This window comes from Sus scrofa, chromosome 9 (genome assembly GCF_054392235.1).
Source record: "Sus scrofa isolate SSC_HxYL_T2T_F1_AM1 chromosome 9, Sscrofa_HxYL_maternal_Yorkshire_Landrace_v2.0, whole genome shotgun sequence".
In the NCBI taxonomy this organism is placed as follows: domain Eukaryota; kingdom Metazoa; phylum Chordata; class Mammalia; order Artiodactyla; family Suidae; genus Sus; species Sus scrofa.
This window is the reverse complement of record NC_139391.1, coordinates 78,980,271-79,001,279: the sequence shown is the minus strand read 5'-3', so window position 1 is coordinate 79,001,279 and position 21,009 is coordinate 78,980,271. Positions and strand designations below refer to the sequence as shown.

Here is a 21,009-nt window from a genome sequence, read left to right as displayed (position 1 = left end):
TAGTCTGTTAGAGTCTCTGTCCCCTAAACTGCTCCTTCCTGTGCTTCCCTGTCATCTCTCCTTTGTTTACCTGTTCATTCTACCCTGGGATGTTCTCTTAGCCACTTTTTGCTAATTTAAATCCTATTAAGAGCTCTGTTCAAAATTTCCCACCTTTTATTCTCAGATGAAAGTCATTTCTCCTTCGAGTTCCTATAGCAACAACGATCTCTATATCAGAGTTTTTATTTATTGCTTTTCATCATTAGTTCTTTTTAAATGTCTTATCTCATCATTAGATCAGAAATTTTCAATGAAGGTGTAACACAACAGAATCATCAGGATGGAGGTAGGAATATAGGTTATATTGAAATAACCTCAAAATTTATCTAATTTAAACCTGGATCTTTATCTCATTTTTGAATGCACTCTAAAATATTCCTTTCATGTATGTGAACACTTTTTAATAGCTGAAAACATACAAATTCCCAAGGCAATCTACTGCATTTTCAGATGATCATTAATTGTTAATAAAGTTCCTTTTCATGAAAAGTTGAAATCTAACTCTATGTAAAAGCTACCAACTTAAGCTCTCTAGGGCAGTACTGTGCAATGAAAATAAAATGTGAGCCACATGGTAAATTTTTAATGTGGCTGCCAGACATTTAAAAGGGTAAAAGTAAAATTAATTTAATTAATATACTTTATCTAACTCAATATACCCAATATATTATCATTCCAACATGTACTGAGATATTTTATATTCTTTTTTCATACCAAGTTTTTAAACTTCATATGCATTTATCATAATTAATCATATTTATTTTGCATGTATTTCACATTTATAGCACATCTCAAATTCCTACCAGCTATATTTGAAACTCTCAAGCCAAGTGTGGCTACCAAAATGGAGAGTATAGCTCTAGAGCCATATACATGCACTTAATTACTCTTACATCTGATTATTCTTTAAGTATATGAAAACAGATGTCAAACCAAGGTTAACCATTTCCAATCACTTTAACCACTCCCCATTAGAACAGGCTTTTGAGTTCCTTCAAACTAGGTCTGGGCCCTCCATACTGAGACTTGATTATATTTAAACAGCAAGTACAACCATTTAAAGTGAATTAATCACTATTATAACAATTTTCAAAGTTCCTACCAATGTTGGATTATTGCAAATTTCATGTAATACTTCTCCCAACATTTTATTTTAAGATACTTTAAACCAACAGAAAAGTTTCAAGAATAGTACAACAAATACCCATCTACCAAGCTAAACCACTTAAAAGTATATTGCAGACCACAGGACATCATCCCTAAATATTTTAGCAAGTATCACCTAAGAAGAAAGAATAGTTTCTTACATGACCATATTAGCATTATAACTCCCAAGGAATGTAATAGTATTTACCATACAATCCATATTCAAATTTCCCTGCTTGGCCCAGTAACATCCTTTATGATTTAAAAAAAAATTTTTTTCATTTAGAAAACTTGAACCTAGAATCACAGACTGCATTTAGTTTTCATTCCTCTTTTGTCTCCTTTAATCCAAATTGTTTTCCTCTTTGTCTTTCAAGAGTTAAGTATTACTTATAACAACATTTTAGTATTGAAAGTATATGTAAAAAAAAAAAATAATAAAAGTATATGTAGAATACAACTTCATTAGAATTAATAGCTAGCCTGACTTCTAGTTCTGTTCTTTTTCTAGCCCCACAAAACCTTCAAGACTTTTTATTCAGGTTCCTTCACAAAAGTTATTTACAAACTCTCAAACAACAAAAAAGCGACAATGGCACACAAAATCATCTACTGTATATACCTAATTTGCTGTACCTTCTATATTAAATTCACAGCATTTTCCATATCTAAGTTGTATTTTAATGTTTATACCAACAATTGCAATCTGCCAGACCATATGGATTATTTTAATAAGTCTCTAATTTTTGACATAGTTTCTTCTATTTTAGTATAAAAACATGGCACAACTAAAGTTTGACATATTTAACTCAAAATAAAAAACATTAAGATTAGGGAGTTAAAATAATCATGACCATTAAAAACAGTTTTTAATGAGGGTGAGCCCTCAAATATCCAAGAATCAAGTCCCAAAATATGTTATAACCTATGTTAAAAATGCTTTGCCAATGTAGATACAGGTAATTTTTAACCACAAAATTCTACATAAAAGAACAGAGATGTGTTAATTAATCATAGCAAATTATCTGTTAATGAAAAGTATGTTCTTCCAGAACAGAGATGTCTTTAAATTGTAATTTGGAATGTATTGGGATATAGTATAAGATATGTTAGAATGCTAGCTTGGCAAATTATAAGAATGCCAAATTGCTTTCATCCTTTTATGATCCAAATCCTTTCTGGTATGACTGAATTGAAGAACCAAATGTGTGATTATTTCTATTTGATTTTTTCATGGTAATTCATCCTTTAATATGTCAGCAATTAATTATGTCTCTAAGTAGCATTTTCTTAAAACAAAACCCTTTCCCACCAGCCTCAAATTAATCTAAAATTTCTTCATATGTCACAGATATTTCTCCAATTCAATATTCATCTCTACTTACTTTGTAGAGAATCTGCCAAATTTATCCTACAATTTCTGAACTGGCTTATAAACTAATTCTTACTATTTTCCTCTCTCTTTGTTTTGGATCTCTTCTGTGTTTGTTTTTCCATAATTTCTTGAATTCACTGGGTCCCCTTCAGCTGCAGTGTCACAGGAGTTTCACTGCTGTCACAAATATACATATCATAGCCCCACGATTTCAGTAAAAATACTCCTTCCTCTGTTTTTTGCCCTTCAAACAAGCCATTTACAAAATCATTAGCAATTTTTGAAAATAATAAAGAGGCTTAGTGAAGAATAACATTAGTATTTTCTAATTGTTAGAGATACCTGAAAACCCCCAAGATTTATTCACCTTCTTAACAGCTGCTATGGAATTTCAAAATAATCCTTTCTGGGCAACATTCCCCTATTATCTCAACTTAAAATTGATTCAACTTTAAACTGAACTATGTTTTATGTTAAATTACTGTTTATAGATGTGTACTTTATATAAGCAAATAAAGCAATAAAAACCAGTTCAGTAGTTTCTAAATTATGAAAGAATGTTAAATTTTTAAAGCATATTTTATAGAAATCAGTTTGTATCTTCACTATAAAAAAATATGAAAAGTGCTTATTAGATGCCTAGGTTCACTCTTAAAAGCTTGTTTAAACTGTATGTAGCTGTAATGTTACAATTCTGGATACATTTTCCTACCCCTACCAAATCCAAGGTGTCCTCAGATTATGAGAATCCTACGCCTTTAAGAACCTAGGGAAAAGGAAAAAATGATTTTGTCTGGGTATGAAAGGCACTAGTGAACAAAGGAACCGTCCTCTATCTCATGGAAGAGGTAACACTTAGGAAGTTTGGCACATACTACATGGTCAACAATGGCAGGCCATCAGCATTTGAATACTCTGAATACTGGGGCAAGAGAGCTCTAAGTTTTTTAAGCTTTAAAAGTATAAAAATGGTTGGTCAAAGTTCCTAAAATACAGGGAAGTTTATGATATAAAATATAATCATTTAATGTCTACATGACATTCTTTCCTGTATTTTCTGTACTTAAATTCAGAATACCGTAAGACAAATATCAATATGATATCACTTTTATCTGAAATCTAATAAAAATGATACAAAAGAACTTATTTATAAAACAGAAACAAACTCATAGATTTCAAAAGCAATCTTACAGTTACCAGAGGGGAAACTGTAGGGGTGGGAGAAGGAATTGGGAGATGGGAAAAATGTATACACACTACTGTATAAAATAGATGATTAACAAGAACCTACTATATAGCTCAGGGAAATCTACTCAACACTTGGTAAAAACCTCTATGGGAAAAAAGAAGGGGTATACATATATATCTGTATAACTGATTCACTTTGCTATAAACCTGAAGCTAATAAAACACTGTAAGTCAACTATACTCCAATAAAATTTAAAAAATACTTACCGTACTTGCTCCAGAAATATGATAAATTAAAATCACAAGCTGCATCCAGCCTTTCCATTCATCTGTTTGTTCTCTATTTAATACTTTAGTCTGTGTAAAAGAACCAAAATTTGTTTTAAAATTCATCATGAAGCTACTATTTGAACAATATATACTAGGTATGTTAAAAATTTTTCTTACAGGATATAAAGCAAATGCCTCTTTCAAAAGAACCTTAGGAGAAAAGTAGTTAAAGATGGTCACTGTCATTTTACTTCTTGATTAGCAATAATAAAATTATAATATGAATTCGAGAACTAATATAAACCAAAAGAGATTTAAAATATTTAAGTCGATACTTATGGTTTTAGATTAAGATTACTTTAAAACTACGAAGATGTGTTTGTAAATCTAAAAAAATTGGCATCTTCTGATTCTCTTTAAGAAAATTTTAGCATTTTGGTTATAAAAGCTTTTATAGTTCTTTTACACTTTATTTTGGAAAAAAGAAAAAGCTCTATTATGATACTTTATTTTCCCTAGAATAGTCCCCCCCGGAGATGAATTGATTAATCATCACTCATATGAAAGTTATTTTTTACAAAAGAACTTATTAATTCAAATAAATCATGACTTACGAAGGAGTTACATTAATATTCAGAGCAATTACAATAATACTAAAAAAGGAATTTAGAATATTGTGAACATTGCTCACATTATTATGTAAGTTCTAATTTTTGTGTACATTATGTCTGATTATATAATTATAAAAGTGTTTACACATATAGGCATTTATTAGTGTAAGTATATTTTTAACATAAAAAATAGTAACACTGCATGTTTGAAAACCATTACAAGATTGGTAGCACCCTGACTTTCTCCATCCTTAAACAGGCAAAATAACACCAAGGCATGATATCTTTTTCGCAGGTTTTTTCCAACTTTTCAACAATCTTCATGAAACTCTGAAACTTCTCCAAACTATTTCAAAAAAGCAACAGTTAAGAGTCCACTAAGTGAAGTACAACTGCAATATTCCTTCATCCTCTTCTATTTCTTTAATCTAGACTTTGTAATGAGCTGAGAAGGACAACATGAACTAAAAAGAAAACGACTCTTACCTCTTTAGTATTTTCATTGTAAAATACTCCCAAAACCAAGATGTAAATAATTGGAATAAAGAAAGTTGAATGTGTATAAAATTTGTTTTCCTTCATAAATAGATTTGCACGGTCACACATATAGAAATAAGCCATAATCAGGCCAAGTTTGCAAAAAGACTGTAAAAGTATTTCTAATGGAGACACAGGGGGATTGATGATATTTTTCTTTTCTTCTCCACTTTCCAAATCAGTACATGACTTATTCTTCCGATGAGTGTTACGATGAATTATGTAAAAAATTAAATATCCAATAATGGACAAAGTGAAAAAACAAGCAGCTAGTTTCTGTATGAGAGTAAGAGGAGGCTGAGGTTGACAACAGGAACCATCTACAGGCTTCAAAATCTTATTGCAGTACACGTTCATAAGAATCATTGCACTCTGTGAACAAATCAAGTTATCTGGTTATTATCTTGTCAGTAATGTGTTTCGCATTAGATTTTCTCCTGTGAATACTACTGACTTTTCAGCACTGAAACCAAAATGCTTTTGTACTTTTTGCTACCATTTCCCAAACATTCATGAAAATAATGATATTCCTTCAATCTGTGAATAACTAGTTCAGGGTTTTTCAAACTTCTTAGGCTATGATCCATAATGAAAAATTCATTTTGTGATGTGACTCAGAATACATATATGGGAAACAATACCTATCCTTATTACTTGGAATACATCTGACTTTTTTCTATTCTTTTCTTAAAAACAAAAACAAAAACAAAAAACTGATTTCATGGCTTCTAATGGGCTTTGGTTACAAAAATTCTGAAAGATGTCAAGGACCAAAGAGTTTTAATTAGTACATCTTCAATACGTAAGATACCAAGATGCATTGAGAGAATCCCAATCTTTAGATGTAAAAAAAGAATATAAAATAACACCACCAAAACCCAATAAATCCTTTATTGTTATATTTATAATATGTTGGGGGTTCCCATTGTGGGCTCTGCAGTAATGAACCTGACTAGTATCCATGAGGATCCGGGTTCAATCCCTGGCTTCACTCAGTGGGTTAAAGATCCAGCATTGCCATGAGCTGTGCTGTAGGTTGAAGAGGTGGCTTGGATCTGGCATTGCTATGGCTGTGGCATAGCTCTGATTCGACCCCTGGCCCAGGAACTTCCATATGCCTCAGGTGCAGACATAAAAAGCAAAACAAAACAAAACAAAAGAATAATATGCCTTTCATTTGGTTTATTTGGTTCATAGTTTATGGACTAATTAGGATTCAACAGTTTTTAGATTTCTAGCTTTAAATAAAGTGTAGAATCTTCAACATGGTTTCATTATAATAAAAATATCCTAGGCAAGCTGTCAAGATTCTTTCTAGCTGAAGCTTCAGTCAAATCTAGTTTTATAAAAACTTTATAGTTTAGGCAGCTTTAGAACTCTAAGATGATTACATTGATTAAGTCTAAAGCATTCAAAGTACTCAACTATTTAGAAAATCTCATTCTCTTAGCTCTGAGATTTTAGGAGATTCTGAGTCTGGAACTCTTGCAGAAGTAGCCCACAAATTCCATCCCAAGGCTCTTAAACAGTTCTGGGGGGTCCACAAAGCCCCTGGAAATATAAAGGAGATCTGTGTGTGTGTATATGCAAACATGCATTTTTTTCTGCAGGAGAGGAATAATGGAATGATTATTTTTTAGCAGATATGGGAGTTATGTTATCCTCAAAAAAATTTGGAAGCACTGCTTTATAAGGAAATAACTAAATAATACTGTACTATCTGTGGAAATTTATATTATGTAGTCCTTTTTCATACTTAACCGAAAATCCCTTTGCATCCATCAATCTGGATTTGTTCAATATCTTACTTTGTACCTGGAATAATGCTTAGGGTATGAGAACTATAAGGATATAATAAAAATTGTTCCACATACTAAAAAAATTTTTCTTTGCAAAAGCTTAATCTTGTAAATTTAAGGTTTAAAGCAAAGAAAACATAAAGCAGTAGTTTTCAAACAGGAGTGTGCTGAGAACTTACAAGTTTTGACCAAATGACATATCCTGAGAGTGACTAGCACTCACTAAATGATGTCTCATTTCCTCCCTTCCATAACTTTCTCCCTGAGAGTGTACTAACACTCTCACTTATGTATTCAGCTTGGTGATAGATAGCAAAATTATTTCTAGATCTATGTTTAGACAGAAGAACTACAAGTAATTAAGACTGCAATAAAATTATTTATTACCATGTTATAGTGACATACAGGTATATTCAATTAGATATTATTGTCTCTACTGACAGACAGAAGAATTCTTACAGTTTCTCTGCTTGATTCAGGGAGATGTAAGCCATCCAAAGATTCCGTGATAGTTTCTTGAGCAATTAATTTGGAAACACTGAACATCTTAACATTTGATTTAGAATTTCTGGTACTACTATTCAAAATGCTGACTGCAGCTTCATTGTAGGCATCTATCTTCTCATTAGTGATCATTTTCCTATTTTCACTTAACAGATCTTCATAAACAGGATCTGCACATGAAACATATTTTCAAAAATATTTAAATATCCCTATAGATAGAATTTATAATCATGCAAATCAGTTAACTGCATTTCATTTTTTATTCTTAAAGTTCAAAGAACCCTGGGCACCTAATAATTCACTTTTAAATAAAGCTGGCCAAGGTTTAAAACAGATTTCCTATCTCATATAATTTTTTTTTCCTGTCTTTTTGGGGCCGCACTCGTGGAATATGGGGGTTCCCAGGCTAGGGGTTGAATCAGAGCTACAGCTGTCGGCCTACATCAGAGCCACAGCAACATAGGATCAGAGCTGCATCTGTGACCTACACAACAGCTCATGGCAATGCTGGATCCTTAACCCACTGAGTGAGGCCAGGGATCAAACCCGTATCCTCATGGATGCCAGTTGGGTTCGTTAACCACTGAGCCACGATGGGAACTCCATTATACACAATTTTTTAATCAATCTACATCTCTTTTAAAGAACTTCTGTCCCTCTTCTCTCTTGGGTACACAGCTTTCAGGAAACATTTTTATGTTCTAGCATGTCTTAAGAATTTAAAAATTTTGTATGATGGGTTATATCAGGTAACAGGAAATTAAAACTGGCTTATAGAAGATGGCCTAGTTAAGAATAGGAGCCAATCTTTTTTTTCCCTCCTGTTGCTGCTTAATTTTGCAAACTTTGTTCACACAAGTAGAAGCAATACCATTAAGAATTGAAGTCTTCTATCACTTACCACAAATCATTTAAATTTAACTTTTCCTCTTTTAAGAGAAAGTTTAATAATGAGTCTGTAAATGAAATAAGGATTTTGGAAGATGACCACCACTCTTGTTATTCCTTCCAGCTTGACATTAAACAGAAATAATCATGAGAGTTTCTGACCAACAATTTGAATTGCTTAAATACTCAAGGCATTTCATATTATGCTAGGCATTAAATAAATAATGGACATTCAATAAACTCCTGAAATGAACCGATGTAATGTCAACTTTCTTTTAAAGAATTTCTTACCAAGTATGAACTAGATGGTCTGAATTTAAATATATTGTCAATTTCAAAGAATATTTACTTCCAAAAGTTTAATATTATGAACGATTTTTTCTATATTTCCCAATTATAATCAATATATTTGGTAAGAAATAAAATATCCAAAGCAAACATCTAATTTACCTTTAGAACTTATTCTCCTTATTATATTCTGCAGCTCTTTTACCTCCTGAGACTCCTCAGAGAATATCTTTATTATTTATTTTTTACTTATTATATTTATTAGTCTGTTTGTTCCTTAAGTTCAAAAAAGCAAAGTAAATAACTCAAATTTATTCTAGTTTTGCAAATCTTATTTCAAAATTTATTCTCATAAAATAGTAATTTTTCTTCTTGAAATAGAAGATAATAAAAATCCGTGCTTCAAAATATATACAAAATGACATTTTTCATTACTCATCCCTTACCTTGTAAGACCCAATAAACATCACTAGTCTTTGCCAATTTTTCTAGAAGTGGTGCTATGGAGGTAATATTCATTTTATATTGGGAAAGGGCTTCATTGCTGCCATTGTGAATTTTGATAGACCACTACAAAGAAGTAAAAATTAAGAATTCAGTGTTTATCACAGAAAAAATTAAAGAATATAATTTCCTCTATTGTAACAAGGGTTATTAATTTAAGATAATTCCATTTTTATTCAATATTAGAATAAAATAGTCAAATTATTTCATGAAATACATGAAGGCAGTTAGAAAAAGCTGATATAAAATTATACTTTCAATGTAAAACATCCAAGTAGAAAGAATGTAATTTTAGATATAAAATAATATTGACATTTACCATCAAATTTCCTAAGTTTATTCAGATCTTTTTATTAAAATTATCTGTCTAATTAAATGGAAATAGGAATTAAAATGTAAGTATAATCAAGAATTCTATTAAGTTAATTTTTCTTAGCATGTCCTTAAGTATGAAACAAAAACCATTATGTAAAAATACAGATAGTAACTTACTGTGGCAGCTCCTGCTACAATCACATGAGGCTTTGCAACAGAATCCTGAAGAAAAAAAACCTTTATAATATTCAGTTCAGGGAATTAATACAAGTAATACCACTTTTTTCCCCCTTAAATTTAAGTTCTTCTTCCATTTAAATATGTTTTAATTTTCTAGGGTTCCTTACAGATTCTTGTTACAACAAGATGGACATTTTGGAAATATCCTAAAACCTTACCCAGTTATATGATTATACATGATGGCATGAGGCTTGTGTGGTTAATTATTTGGAGCTTTTAAAAATAAAAACAAGGGGAGTTCCCGTCGTGGCGCAGTGGTTAACGAATCTGACTAGGAACCATGAGGTTGCGGGTTCGGTCCCTGCCCTTGCTCAGTGGGTTAACGATCCGGCGTTGCCATGAGCTGTGGTGTAGGTTGCAGACGCGGCTCGGATCCCGTGTTGCTGTGCCTCTGGTGTAGGCCAGTGGCTACAGCTCCGATTCGACCCCTAGCCTGGGAACCTCCATATGCCGCGGGAGCGGCCCAAAGAAATAGCAAAAAGACAAAAAAAAAATAATAATAATAAATAAAAAATAAAAATAAAAATAAAAACAAGGAGTTCCTGTTGTGGCTCAGTGGTAACAAAACCAACTAGTATCCATGAGAATGTGGGTTCAATTCCTGGCCTCACTCAGTAGGTGAAATATCTGTGGTTGCCATGAGCTGAGGTGTAGGTCACAGATGTGACTCGAATCATGCATTGCTATGGCTATGGTAGAGGCTGGTAGCTGTAGCTCTGATTCAATCCATAGCCTGGGAACTTCCATATGCTATACCTGTGGCCATAAAAAAGGTAAAAAGGTAAAAAAACAAAATCCAAAAAAAAGAAACAGGAAAAAAAAAAAAAAAACTACTGAAATCTAATTCTGAGCAAACTGCGTAAAGTTCTAGTATATTATGTGAGTCAGTTAAAAGTTATTAGAAGTTTACAGCGTACACAATTTGTTAAATAAAATGCAGTGCTCTAAAGAAAAATGATATTTTGTAAAATACATACTAGATTTGGATTTCCCAAAGTAAACTGATATTATTATTATAGACCACAATGTGGAAAAAAAAACAAGGAGAAATTTGGTAGAAATCCTCATCTAATGCAAAATGTACTACTAACAACACTACCAATTATATAGTATTTAGTAGTTTACTAAGTATTTCTCTTAAATTATCTAATTTTAATATAGATTCTAACCACCTGTGAGAACAGCAGGAAGATATACATATATTATAGAAAAGGGCTATAGACTCAAGAGAAGTTTATAGGATATTGCTGAGGCCTGGCAGGGACAGAGCCAGAACTTAAGGTCTTCTGACTACTGAGTGCAATATACTTTCTACAACATAGAAGACCTTATATTATAATCACGTACACAGGAAACAATTAAAGCTAAGAAATTAGAAAAAGCCCAAAGACCCAAAGAGTACATATAGGTAGAAATGACATTTACTATTTTATTATGATGGTAAGATATGCTCAGTGTAGGTAACTATGAAAGCAGAGAAAAGTAATAAAATTAACCTATTCCTCATCAGAGAAATTTAAGTTTCAAATCTTACATGCTCCATTTTATATTGCTATTTTAGTGAAACTTCCCCCTCATCCTTAGATATTTTCCCCTTCTTATCCTTCACACTGGTGAAGGATATTTTCCTTACACAATCCCTCTTGCCCCCTTCTCACTTTTGGCATAAAGCCTAATTCTCAAACTTCATGGAGAAGATAGAATTCATCTGGTTTGTGTGATCTTGCCTCCCTTCCTCCATTCTGACAACTTCATCCTTATACTCATCCAGCCTACCTTTCTCTGACAGGAGGGTAAAGAAAATGTATTCCTTTTTCTCTTAAAAGATAACCCTTTACTCTGCATCTATCTCTTCCCTTTTTACTTCTGGAGCAATATCTATAAATTAACTTGTCAAACTCCTACACTATCCATTTCATCCTTCTCTTCTTCCTTTCTTCAATCTACAAAGTGTTAAATCATCTTTACCACAAAAAAGTCTTCCGGAGTTCCTATCATGGCGCAGTAGAAACGAATATGACTAGGAACCATGAGGTTTTGGATTCGATCCCTGGTCTCGCTCAGTGGGTCAAGGATCCGGTGCTGCTGTGAGCTGTGGTGTAGGTTGCAGATGCGGCTTGGATCCTGTGTTGCTGTGGCATAGGCTGGCAGCTGTAGCTCCCATTAGACCCCTAGCCTGGGAACCTCCACATGCCATGGGTGTGGCTCTAAAATGAAAAAGAAAAGTCTTCCCTCAAAACTGTCTTCCCATTCACACTCTTAACCAACAATAACTTGGAAGAGCATACTGCTTTCACTATGCTAACTCATCTCTCATTTATGCTTCAGTTTATCATGTTTTGATCCTGAGTTAATCATCCATTAAAACTACACTTGGGAGGAGTTGATGATGGGGTAGAAGGACTTAAATGAGCTTACCTCCTCTCAGGAAAACACCATAATCACAACTAACTGCTGAATAACTACTGACAAAAAAGACTAAAACCTAGCAAAAAAGATATTCTAAATCCAAAGACAAAGAAAGAGCCAGAATGAGATGGCAGGAGGGGCATATCTATGATATAATCAAATCCCATAAGCATCAGGTGGGCAACCCACAAACTAGGAAATAATTGTATCATAGAAGTTCTCCAGCAGGAGTGAGAGTTCTGAGTCCCACGTCAGGCTCTTCAGCATGAGAATTTGGTATTGGCAGGAGTCCCCAGAGGATTTGGCTTTGATGGCCAGGAGGGCTTGATTCCAGGTACTCCAACAGACTGGAGGAAACAGAAACTTTTCCCTTGGACGGTGCACACAAGGTCTTGTGTGCATCAGGATCAAGAGAAGAATCAAGTGGCCTCAGAGGAGCCTGACCTAGGCTGATCTAGGAGTGTTTCCTGGGGAGGGCAGGGTGGGAGGGGGTGGCTGTGGCTATTTGTGAGGACAAGGACAATGGTGGTGGAGGCTCTGAGAAGTAATCATTGGCATGAGCTCTCCTGAAGGCTGCCATTTTGACACCAAGACCTGGCCCCACCCAACAGCCTGTAGGCTCCAGTGCTGGGTCACCTCAGGTCAAACAACAATCAGGATGGGAACACAGATACACCCATCAGCAGACAGGTTGCTAAAGTCTTCCTGAGTTCACAGCCATCTCTAAATACATCTCCTGACACAGTTGTGCCTACCAGAAGGACAAGATCCAGCACCATCCACCAGTGTGCAGGCACAGTCTCTCCTACCAGCAAGCCTGAACAACCCTCTAGATGAGCCTCATCCACCAGGGGACAGAAACCAGAAACAAAAGGAAAAACAATCCTGCAGTCTGTGGAATGGAGACCTCAAACAAAAGAGTTAGAAAAAATGAGATGGCAGAGGAATAATTTTCGGCTGAAAGAGCAAGCAAGATAAAACCCTAAAAGAACAACTATGTGAAGTAGATTAAGGCAAAAAAGAATTCAGAGTAATGATCATAAAGAAGATCCAAGATCTAAGAAAAAGGAATGGAGGTATGGATTGAGACAATACAAGAAATGTTTAGCATGGACAGATTGAGAAGGTGTGAGAAATGTTTAGCAAAGAGCTACAAGATATAAAGAACAAAAAGATATGAACAATACAATAACTGAAATAAAAAACATACTAGAATCAGAATAAATTAGGCAGAAGAATGGGTAAGTGAGCAGGAAGAATGGTGGAAATCATTGCCACAGGATCAGATAAAGAAAAAAGAATGAAAACAAAGGAGAGCAGTTTGAGATACCTCTGGGACATTAAGCCCACTAACATTTGCATTATAGGGGTCCTAAAAGTAGAAGAGAGAAAAGGCTTGAGAAAATATTTGAGGAGATAATAGCTGAAAACTTGCTTAATATGGGAAAGGGAACAGTCACCCAAGTCCAAGAAGTAGAGAGTCCCATACAAGATAAGACTAAGGTGAAACACAACAAGTCATATATTAATCAAATAACAAAAATTAAAGACAAAGAGAAAAAAAAAAAGAAGGGAAAAGCAAAAAATAACCTAACAAGGGACTCCCTATAAGGTTATCAGCTAATTATCAGTTCAAACTGTGCAAGCCAGAAGGATGTGACACAATATGTTTACAGTGATGAAAGGGAAACTTAAAACAGAGAATACTTTCCCAACAAGGCTCTTGTTCAGAATCAACAGAGAAAAGCATTATAGTCAAGCAAAAGGTAAGAGAATTCAGCATCACCAAACAAGCTTTACAATAAATGCAAAAGAACTTCTCTTAGCAGAAAGAGGCACAACTAGAAAAAAGAAAATTATGAATGGGAAAGCTCATTGGTAAAGACAAACATACAGTAAATGTGCAAAACCAACCACACAGAAACATGATATCAAAACAAGCAATTGTGAGAAGAGGAGAGTATAAACGCAGGATATTAGCAATACATTTGAAATTAAGAGACCAGCAACTTGAAACATTCTTGTGTATGTGTATATATATACATATATATATATATATATATATGTATATATAGACTGTTATATCAAAACTTCATTGGGACTACAAGCCAAAAATCTAGAATAGATACACACACACACACACACACACACACACACACGCAAAGAAAAAGGAATCCAAACACTAAAGACAATCATCAAATAACAAGAGAAGAGAACAAAAGAGGAAGGGAAGAAAAAAACACTTAAAAAACACTGGGAATCAAGATGGTGGATGAGTAGGATATGGAGCTTACTTCGCCCACAAAAATATTAACAAAAAAAATCTACATGTAGAATGATTTGAATAGAACATCTACTGAATTATGGGAAGAAGACTTCAGACTTCCATAAAGGGAAATAGAACCTTCACCTAACTGGGTAGAACAAAAGGAAAAAGAAGAGAGGGAAAAAGAGAAAAAAAAAGGAATCAGGATGAGACCAGCACTCCTGAGTGAGAGCTGTGAAAAAGGAAAGGAATCCACACTCTGGGAGGGGAGATCAGCCAGGACAGAGGCAGAGCCTCAAAGCATCAGAAAAAAGCAAAGCAGCAGTCTGAGGAGGGCAAGGCAGAGAGAGAGCCACAGAGACAATCGATACCACCACCTGATTCAAAACAGCTTGAGACTCTCAGGCAGAGGGTGGGTGCTGAGACTTGGGTTTTGAGGTCAATTCTGGGGAGAGGATAAGTATTGGCTGTGTAGAAAAAGCCTGAGGAAGCTAGGGAATGGTGTGGCATAGCAGAGGTTGTGGGAGGAGGCCTGGGCCCACCAGAGAAGCAAGGCACCATTGTTGCAGAGGATGAGAGGAAAGGAGGTGGACAGCTCTCAGGTCACAGGGGTGTTTGGGGTACAGGGGCAGGTATAAACTGCTGAAGCCATCTCAGACTCCAAAGGTAAGTGCAGCCTGCCGCAACTGAGTCTCGTGACCAAGCACTGCCTGTTTCCTGAGTCACATTACAGAGTGTTGCTGTAGAGACCCTGGGGCACCGCCTCCAAAGCTCTGGGTGTCACTGCCGCTGCTGAGGGTCCTGCACCAGGCAAAGCCTGCAACCCCCATCTCCCCATGAGTTGGTACCACTGCCAAGGGCCCAAGTAGTAGGCAGAACCATTGTCCCCACCTTCCTGGAAGCAAAGGCAGGCTATGCACCTGCACACCACCTATAAAAGGAATAACAGCCTGCACAAACTGAGGAAAGAGAGAGCAATCATCCAAACCAAAAGCAGTTCTCATGCCAAAAACAAAAATAGTAAGCCCTCCCAGGCTACCCAGGGACATATGAACAGCCCTCCAAGACTACAGTAGATAATTGTTTTCTCTAAATTTGCAGAGTAAGAAAAATATAAGCAAAATGAAGAAGCACAGGAACCATTCCCAGTGAAAGAACAGGAGAATTCTGCTGAAGGAGCAATGAAATAGACATCTTCAGTCTACAGACACTTAGCTCAATAGGAGGTAAAGAAAATACTGAAGGAATTAAGAACAGATATCAACAGTAATGTAGACTAATTTTTAAAAGAACTAGAAACTATAAAGAGGAGCCAGGATAAATTAGAAAATTCATCTGCAGAGACAAAAGCTGAATTAAAGGCATGAAATAACTGAATGAATAATGCAGAAGAACGAATAAGCAACGATTAAGAGAGAATAATGGAAATTACCAAGACAGGATAGCAGATAGAAAATCAAATTAAAAAAATGAAAGTATTATAAGAGACCTATGGGTTAATATCAAAAGGGCCAATCTATGCATAATAGGGATTCCAGAACAGGAAAAGGGGACTGAAAATATATATTTGAAGAAATTATGGCTGAAAATATTCCAAATCTAAAAAAAGAAGCCATTATCAAGATACTGGAAGCACAGAGGGCCCCAAACAAGTTGAACCCAAACAGATAAACACCAAGACATATTATAATAATAGCAAAGGTAAAATAATAAGGATATTTGAGCCTTTATGACCATTTGTCTAAAGCAAACAGTATATAGGAAGGAGTTAACATACTTGAAAAAGAGTGCAACCACAAATCAAAAGCAATATATTCACAAAAACCAAAAAGAAGAGAACACAAGCATAAAATAAAAGGAAATCATCCAACCAAAAAAAAAAAAAAAAAAAAGACAGACCAACGAGAAACATAGAATCAACTGGAAAACAATGTTTAAAATGGCAATAAATACATGGTTATCAATAGTTACCTTTAATGACAACAGATTGAATGCTCCAATCAAAAGACAGAGTGGCCGACTGAAGCTTAAAAAACAAGAGCTTAAAATATGCTGCTATGAGAGACCCACCTTAGGGCAGAAGGAAACATATAATAGAAAGTGAAGGGATGGAAAAAGATATTTCACACAAATGGAAATGACAGGAAAGTGGGAGTGGCAACACTTATATCAGACAAAACAGACTTTAAAACAAAGACCATAGAGAGAGATAAAAAACGACACTATTTAATGATAAAAGGATCAATTCAGGGAGAGGATATTACATGTGTCAACATATATGCCCCTCATAAAGAAGCACCCAAATACATAAAATACTAACAGGCATAAAAAGGAGAAACTGATGGGAATATAATAATAGTAGGAGACTTTAACAGCCCACTTACACCAATGGGCAGACTCTCAAGACAGAAAATCAATAAGGTAACAGAGTTCCTGAATGTCACAACAGAAGAGTTAGACTTAATTGATATTGTCAGGATATTACAAATCCCCCTCCCCCAAAAAACCCTCAAACCAGAATACACATTCTTTTCAAGTGCACATCAAACATTCTATAGGACTGACCACAAACTGGGGAACAAAACTAACCACAACCAATTTAAAAGTAGAGAAATTATTTCAAGCATCTTCTTTGACCACAATGGCATAAAACTAGAAATCAACCACAGGAAAAGAAATGAGTAAAAAACTGACTACATGGAAACTAAACAACATGCTACTAAAAAAAATCCAATGGGTCAATGATGAAATCAAAAAGGAAATGAAAAAAGTACCTTGAGACAAATCACAATGAAAACACAACCATATCAAATCTATGGGAGGCTGCAAAAGTAGTTCTTGGAGGGAAGTTCATGGTGATATATGCCTTCCTCAAAAAACAAGAAAAATCTCAAACCTAATTTACCACTTATAAATTAGAAAAAGAACAAACAAAACCTAAAGTCAGCAGAAGGAATGAAATCATAAAGATCAGAGAGTAAATCAATAAAATAGATACAAAAAACAACTAGAAAAAAAAATCAATAAAACTAAGAACTGGTTCTTTGAAAGGGTAAACTAAATTGACATAAAATTCTGGCCAGACTAACCAAGAATAAGAGAGCGAGAACCCAAATAAGCAAAATAAGAAATGAAAAAGGAGAAAACTCAACAGTGACTGTAAAAATACAAAAAACATAAGAGAATACTATGAACAATTACATATCAACAATTTTGACAACCTAGAAGAAATGGACACATTTCTATAAACATATAGCCTATCAAAACTGAATCAAGAAAAAATAGATAATCAAACAGACTGATCACAAGAAATGAAATTGAATATGTAATAAAAAAAAAAAACCTCTCTACAAACAAAAGTCAAGGACCAGATAGCTTCACAGATGAATTCTACCAAAGAACTTATACCAATCCTTCTTATACTTTACCAAAAGACTGAAGAATAAAGAACATTCACAAAAATATCCTATGAAGCCAACATATCCCTAATACCAAAATCAAATAAAGATACTACCAAAAAAGAAAATTATAGGCTGTTATCTTTGATGAATACATATGGAAAAATCTGCAACAAAATTTTGGCCAACTAAATCTAACAACACATGAAAAAGAGCATACACTATGATGAAATGGGATTCATGACAAGTTCAAAGGATGATTCATCATATGCAAATCAATGTCATATACCACATCAACAAACATCAAAAACCACATGATCATCTCAATAGATACAACAAAAGATACAGACAAAATCCAACATCCATTCATGACAAAAACTCTTAACAAAGTTGGTATAGAGGGAACATATCTCTATATTATAGAAGCCATATATGACAAACCCACAGCCAAAATAATACTCAACAGAAGGCCTTCCTGCTAAAATCTAGAATAAGATAAGGATGCCCACTGTCACCACTTTTATTCAGCATAGTGTTGGAAATCCTAGTCACAGTAATCAGACAAAAAAAAAAAAAAAATCCAAATTGAAAGAAAAGAGGTAAAATTGTCACTCTATGCAGATGACATGATACTATATATAGAAAACCCTAAGAACTCCACACAAAAAGAACTCAAACTGATAAATGAGTTGAGCAGAGTAGCACAATACAAGATTAACATGCAGAAATTAGTTGCACTTCTCTATACTAACAACAAAATAAAGGTATAGAAAAAAGTACCTTTTAAAATTCCACCAAAAAAAAAAATTTACATACCTGGTAATGAACCTAAGCAAGAAGGTGAAAGACTCATACCCTGAGAAGTATAAAACATTAATAAAGGAAATTAAAGTGGATTCAAAGAAATGGAAAGATTCCATACTCCTAGATTGCAAGAATTAATATTGTTAAAATGGCCATACCACCCAAAACAATCTACAGATTTAATGCAATCCCTATCATGTTACCTATGACATTTTTCGCACACTAGAGCAAATAACTCCAAAATTTACAGGAAACCATAAAAGACCCATAATAATCAAAGAAATCCAGAGAGGGTAAAACAACAACAACAACAACAAAAACCCCCAAAAAACCAAAGCAGTAGGCATAACTCTCCCATACTTCAGACAGTATCACAAAGCTATAGTAATTGAGACAGTGTGGTACTGGTACAAAAACAGACACATGTATCAATGGAACAGAGTAGAGAGCCCAGAAATAAACCAGGACACCTACAGTCCATTAATCTTTGACAAGGGAGGCAAAATTATAAAATGGGAAAAAGTTTCTTCAGCAAGTAGTGTTGGGAAACTGGACAGCTGTATGTAAATCAATGAAATTAGAACACACCCTCACACCATGCACAAAAATAAACTCAAAATGGCTTAAAGACTTACATATAAGACACCATAAAACCCCTAGAAGAGAATATGGGCAGAATATGTAAATATTGTAAATATCTATGCACCCAACATAGGGTCACCACAATATACAAAGCAACTGCTAACAACCTTAAAAGGAGAAATCGACTATAACACAATAATAATAGGGGACTTTAACACCCCACTTACAGCAATGGACAGATCAACCAGACAGAAAATCAATAAGGAAACACAGGCCCTGAATGATGCATTAAACCAGATGGACTTAGTAGATATTTTTAGGACATTCCATCCAAAAGCAACAGAATACACATTCTTCTCAAGTGCGCATGGAACATTTTCTAAGATTGATCACATTCTGGGCTACAAATCCAACCTCGATAATGTTAAGAAAATTGAAATCATATCAAGGATCTTTTCCGACCACAACACTATACGACTAGAAATTAACAACAAGAAAAAAACTGCAAAAAACACAAACACATGGAGACTAAACAACCAATGGATCACTGAGGAAGTCAAAGAAGAAATTAAAAAATACCTAGAAGCAAATGACAACAAAGATGCAACACTCCAAAACCTATGGGATGCAGCAAAAGCCATTCTAAGAGGAAAGTTTATAGCAATACAAGCCCACCTCAGGAAACAAGAAAAAGCTCAAATCCATAAGCTAACTTTACAAGCAGCTCGAGAGAGAAGAACAAACAAGACCTAAAGTTAGCAGAAGGAAAGAAATCATAAAGATCAGAGCAGAAATCAATGAAATAGAAACAAAGATAACCATAGAAAAGATCAATGAAACAAAAAGCTGGTTCTTTGAAAAGATCAACAAAATTGATAAACCCCTAGCCAGACTTAGCAAGCAAAAAAGAGAGGTCTCAAATCAATAAAGTTAGAAATGAAAAAGGAGAAGTAACAACGGACATCACAGAAACACAAAGGATCATAAGAGGCTACTATATGCAACTATATGCCAATAAAATGGAAAACTAGAAGAAATGGATAAATTCTTAGAAAAGTACAATCTTCCCAAGACTAAACCAAGATGAAATAGAAAAGATGAATGGACCAATCACAAGAACTGAAATTGAAACTGTGATTAAAAAACTTCCAACAAACAAAAGTCCAGGACCAGATGGCTTCACAGGCAAATTCTAACAAACATTTAGAGAAGAGCTCACACCTATCCTCTGAAACTATTTCAAAAAATTGCTGAGGAAGGGATACTCCTAAACTCATTCTATGAGGCCACCATCACCCTGATACCAAAACCAGACAAACATACCACAAAAAAAGAAAACTACAGGCCAATCTCACTGATGAACATTGATGCAAAAATCCTCAGTGAAATAATAGCAAACCGCATCCAACAATACATTAAAAGGATTGTACGTCATGATCAAGTGGGATTTATCCCAGGGATGAAAGGGTTGTTCAATATCTGCAAATCTATCAGTGTGATACACCACATTAACAAACTGAATAAAAATCACATGATCCTCTCAACAGATGTGGAAAAAGCCTTTGACAAAATCAAACACCCATTTCTGAAAAAAACCCTTCAGAAAGTGAGCATGGTGGTAACCTACCTCAACATAATCAAGGTCATATATGACAAACCCACAGCGAACATCATAAAAAAAAAAAAATGTCAAGAGACAAAAAAGGACACTATATAATGATCAAAAGATCAGTCCAAGAAGTTATAACAATATATATGCCCCCAACATAAGGACAACTCAATATATAGGCTGACAAACATAAAAGGAGAAATTGACAGTAAGACAATAATAGTGAGGGACCTT

General features: G+C 34.4%; 1 protein-coding gene across 7 annotated transcripts in view; it reads right to left on the bottom strand.

Annotated features, from left to right (window-relative positions):
• CASD1 (CAS1 domain containing 1) overlaps positions 1-21,009 on the bottom strand; it is a 70,918-nt gene that overhangs the window by 16,873 nt on the left and 33,036 nt on the right. For 3 of the 7 annotated variants that reach the window (XM_084977044.1, XM_021063369.2, XM_084977046.1), the window contains 5 exons: positions 9,645-9,689; positions 9,095-9,218; positions 7,428-7,642; positions 5,119-5,541; positions 4,019-4,108 (listed from right to left, as the gene is read on the bottom strand). In XM_084977044.1, the coding sequence (XP_084833170.1) occupies positions 4,019-4,108; positions 5,119-5,541; positions 7,428-7,642; positions 9,095-9,218; positions 9,645-9,689 (897 nt within the window). Of the gene's footprint in view, positions 1-4,018; positions 4,109-5,118; positions 5,542-7,427; positions 7,643-9,094; positions 9,219-9,644; positions 10,141-10,440; positions 15,310-21,009 lie in introns of those variants that run through there. The other 4 variants (XM_084977043.1, XM_021063368.2, XM_084977045.1 and 1 more) reach the window with 2 other exon arrangements.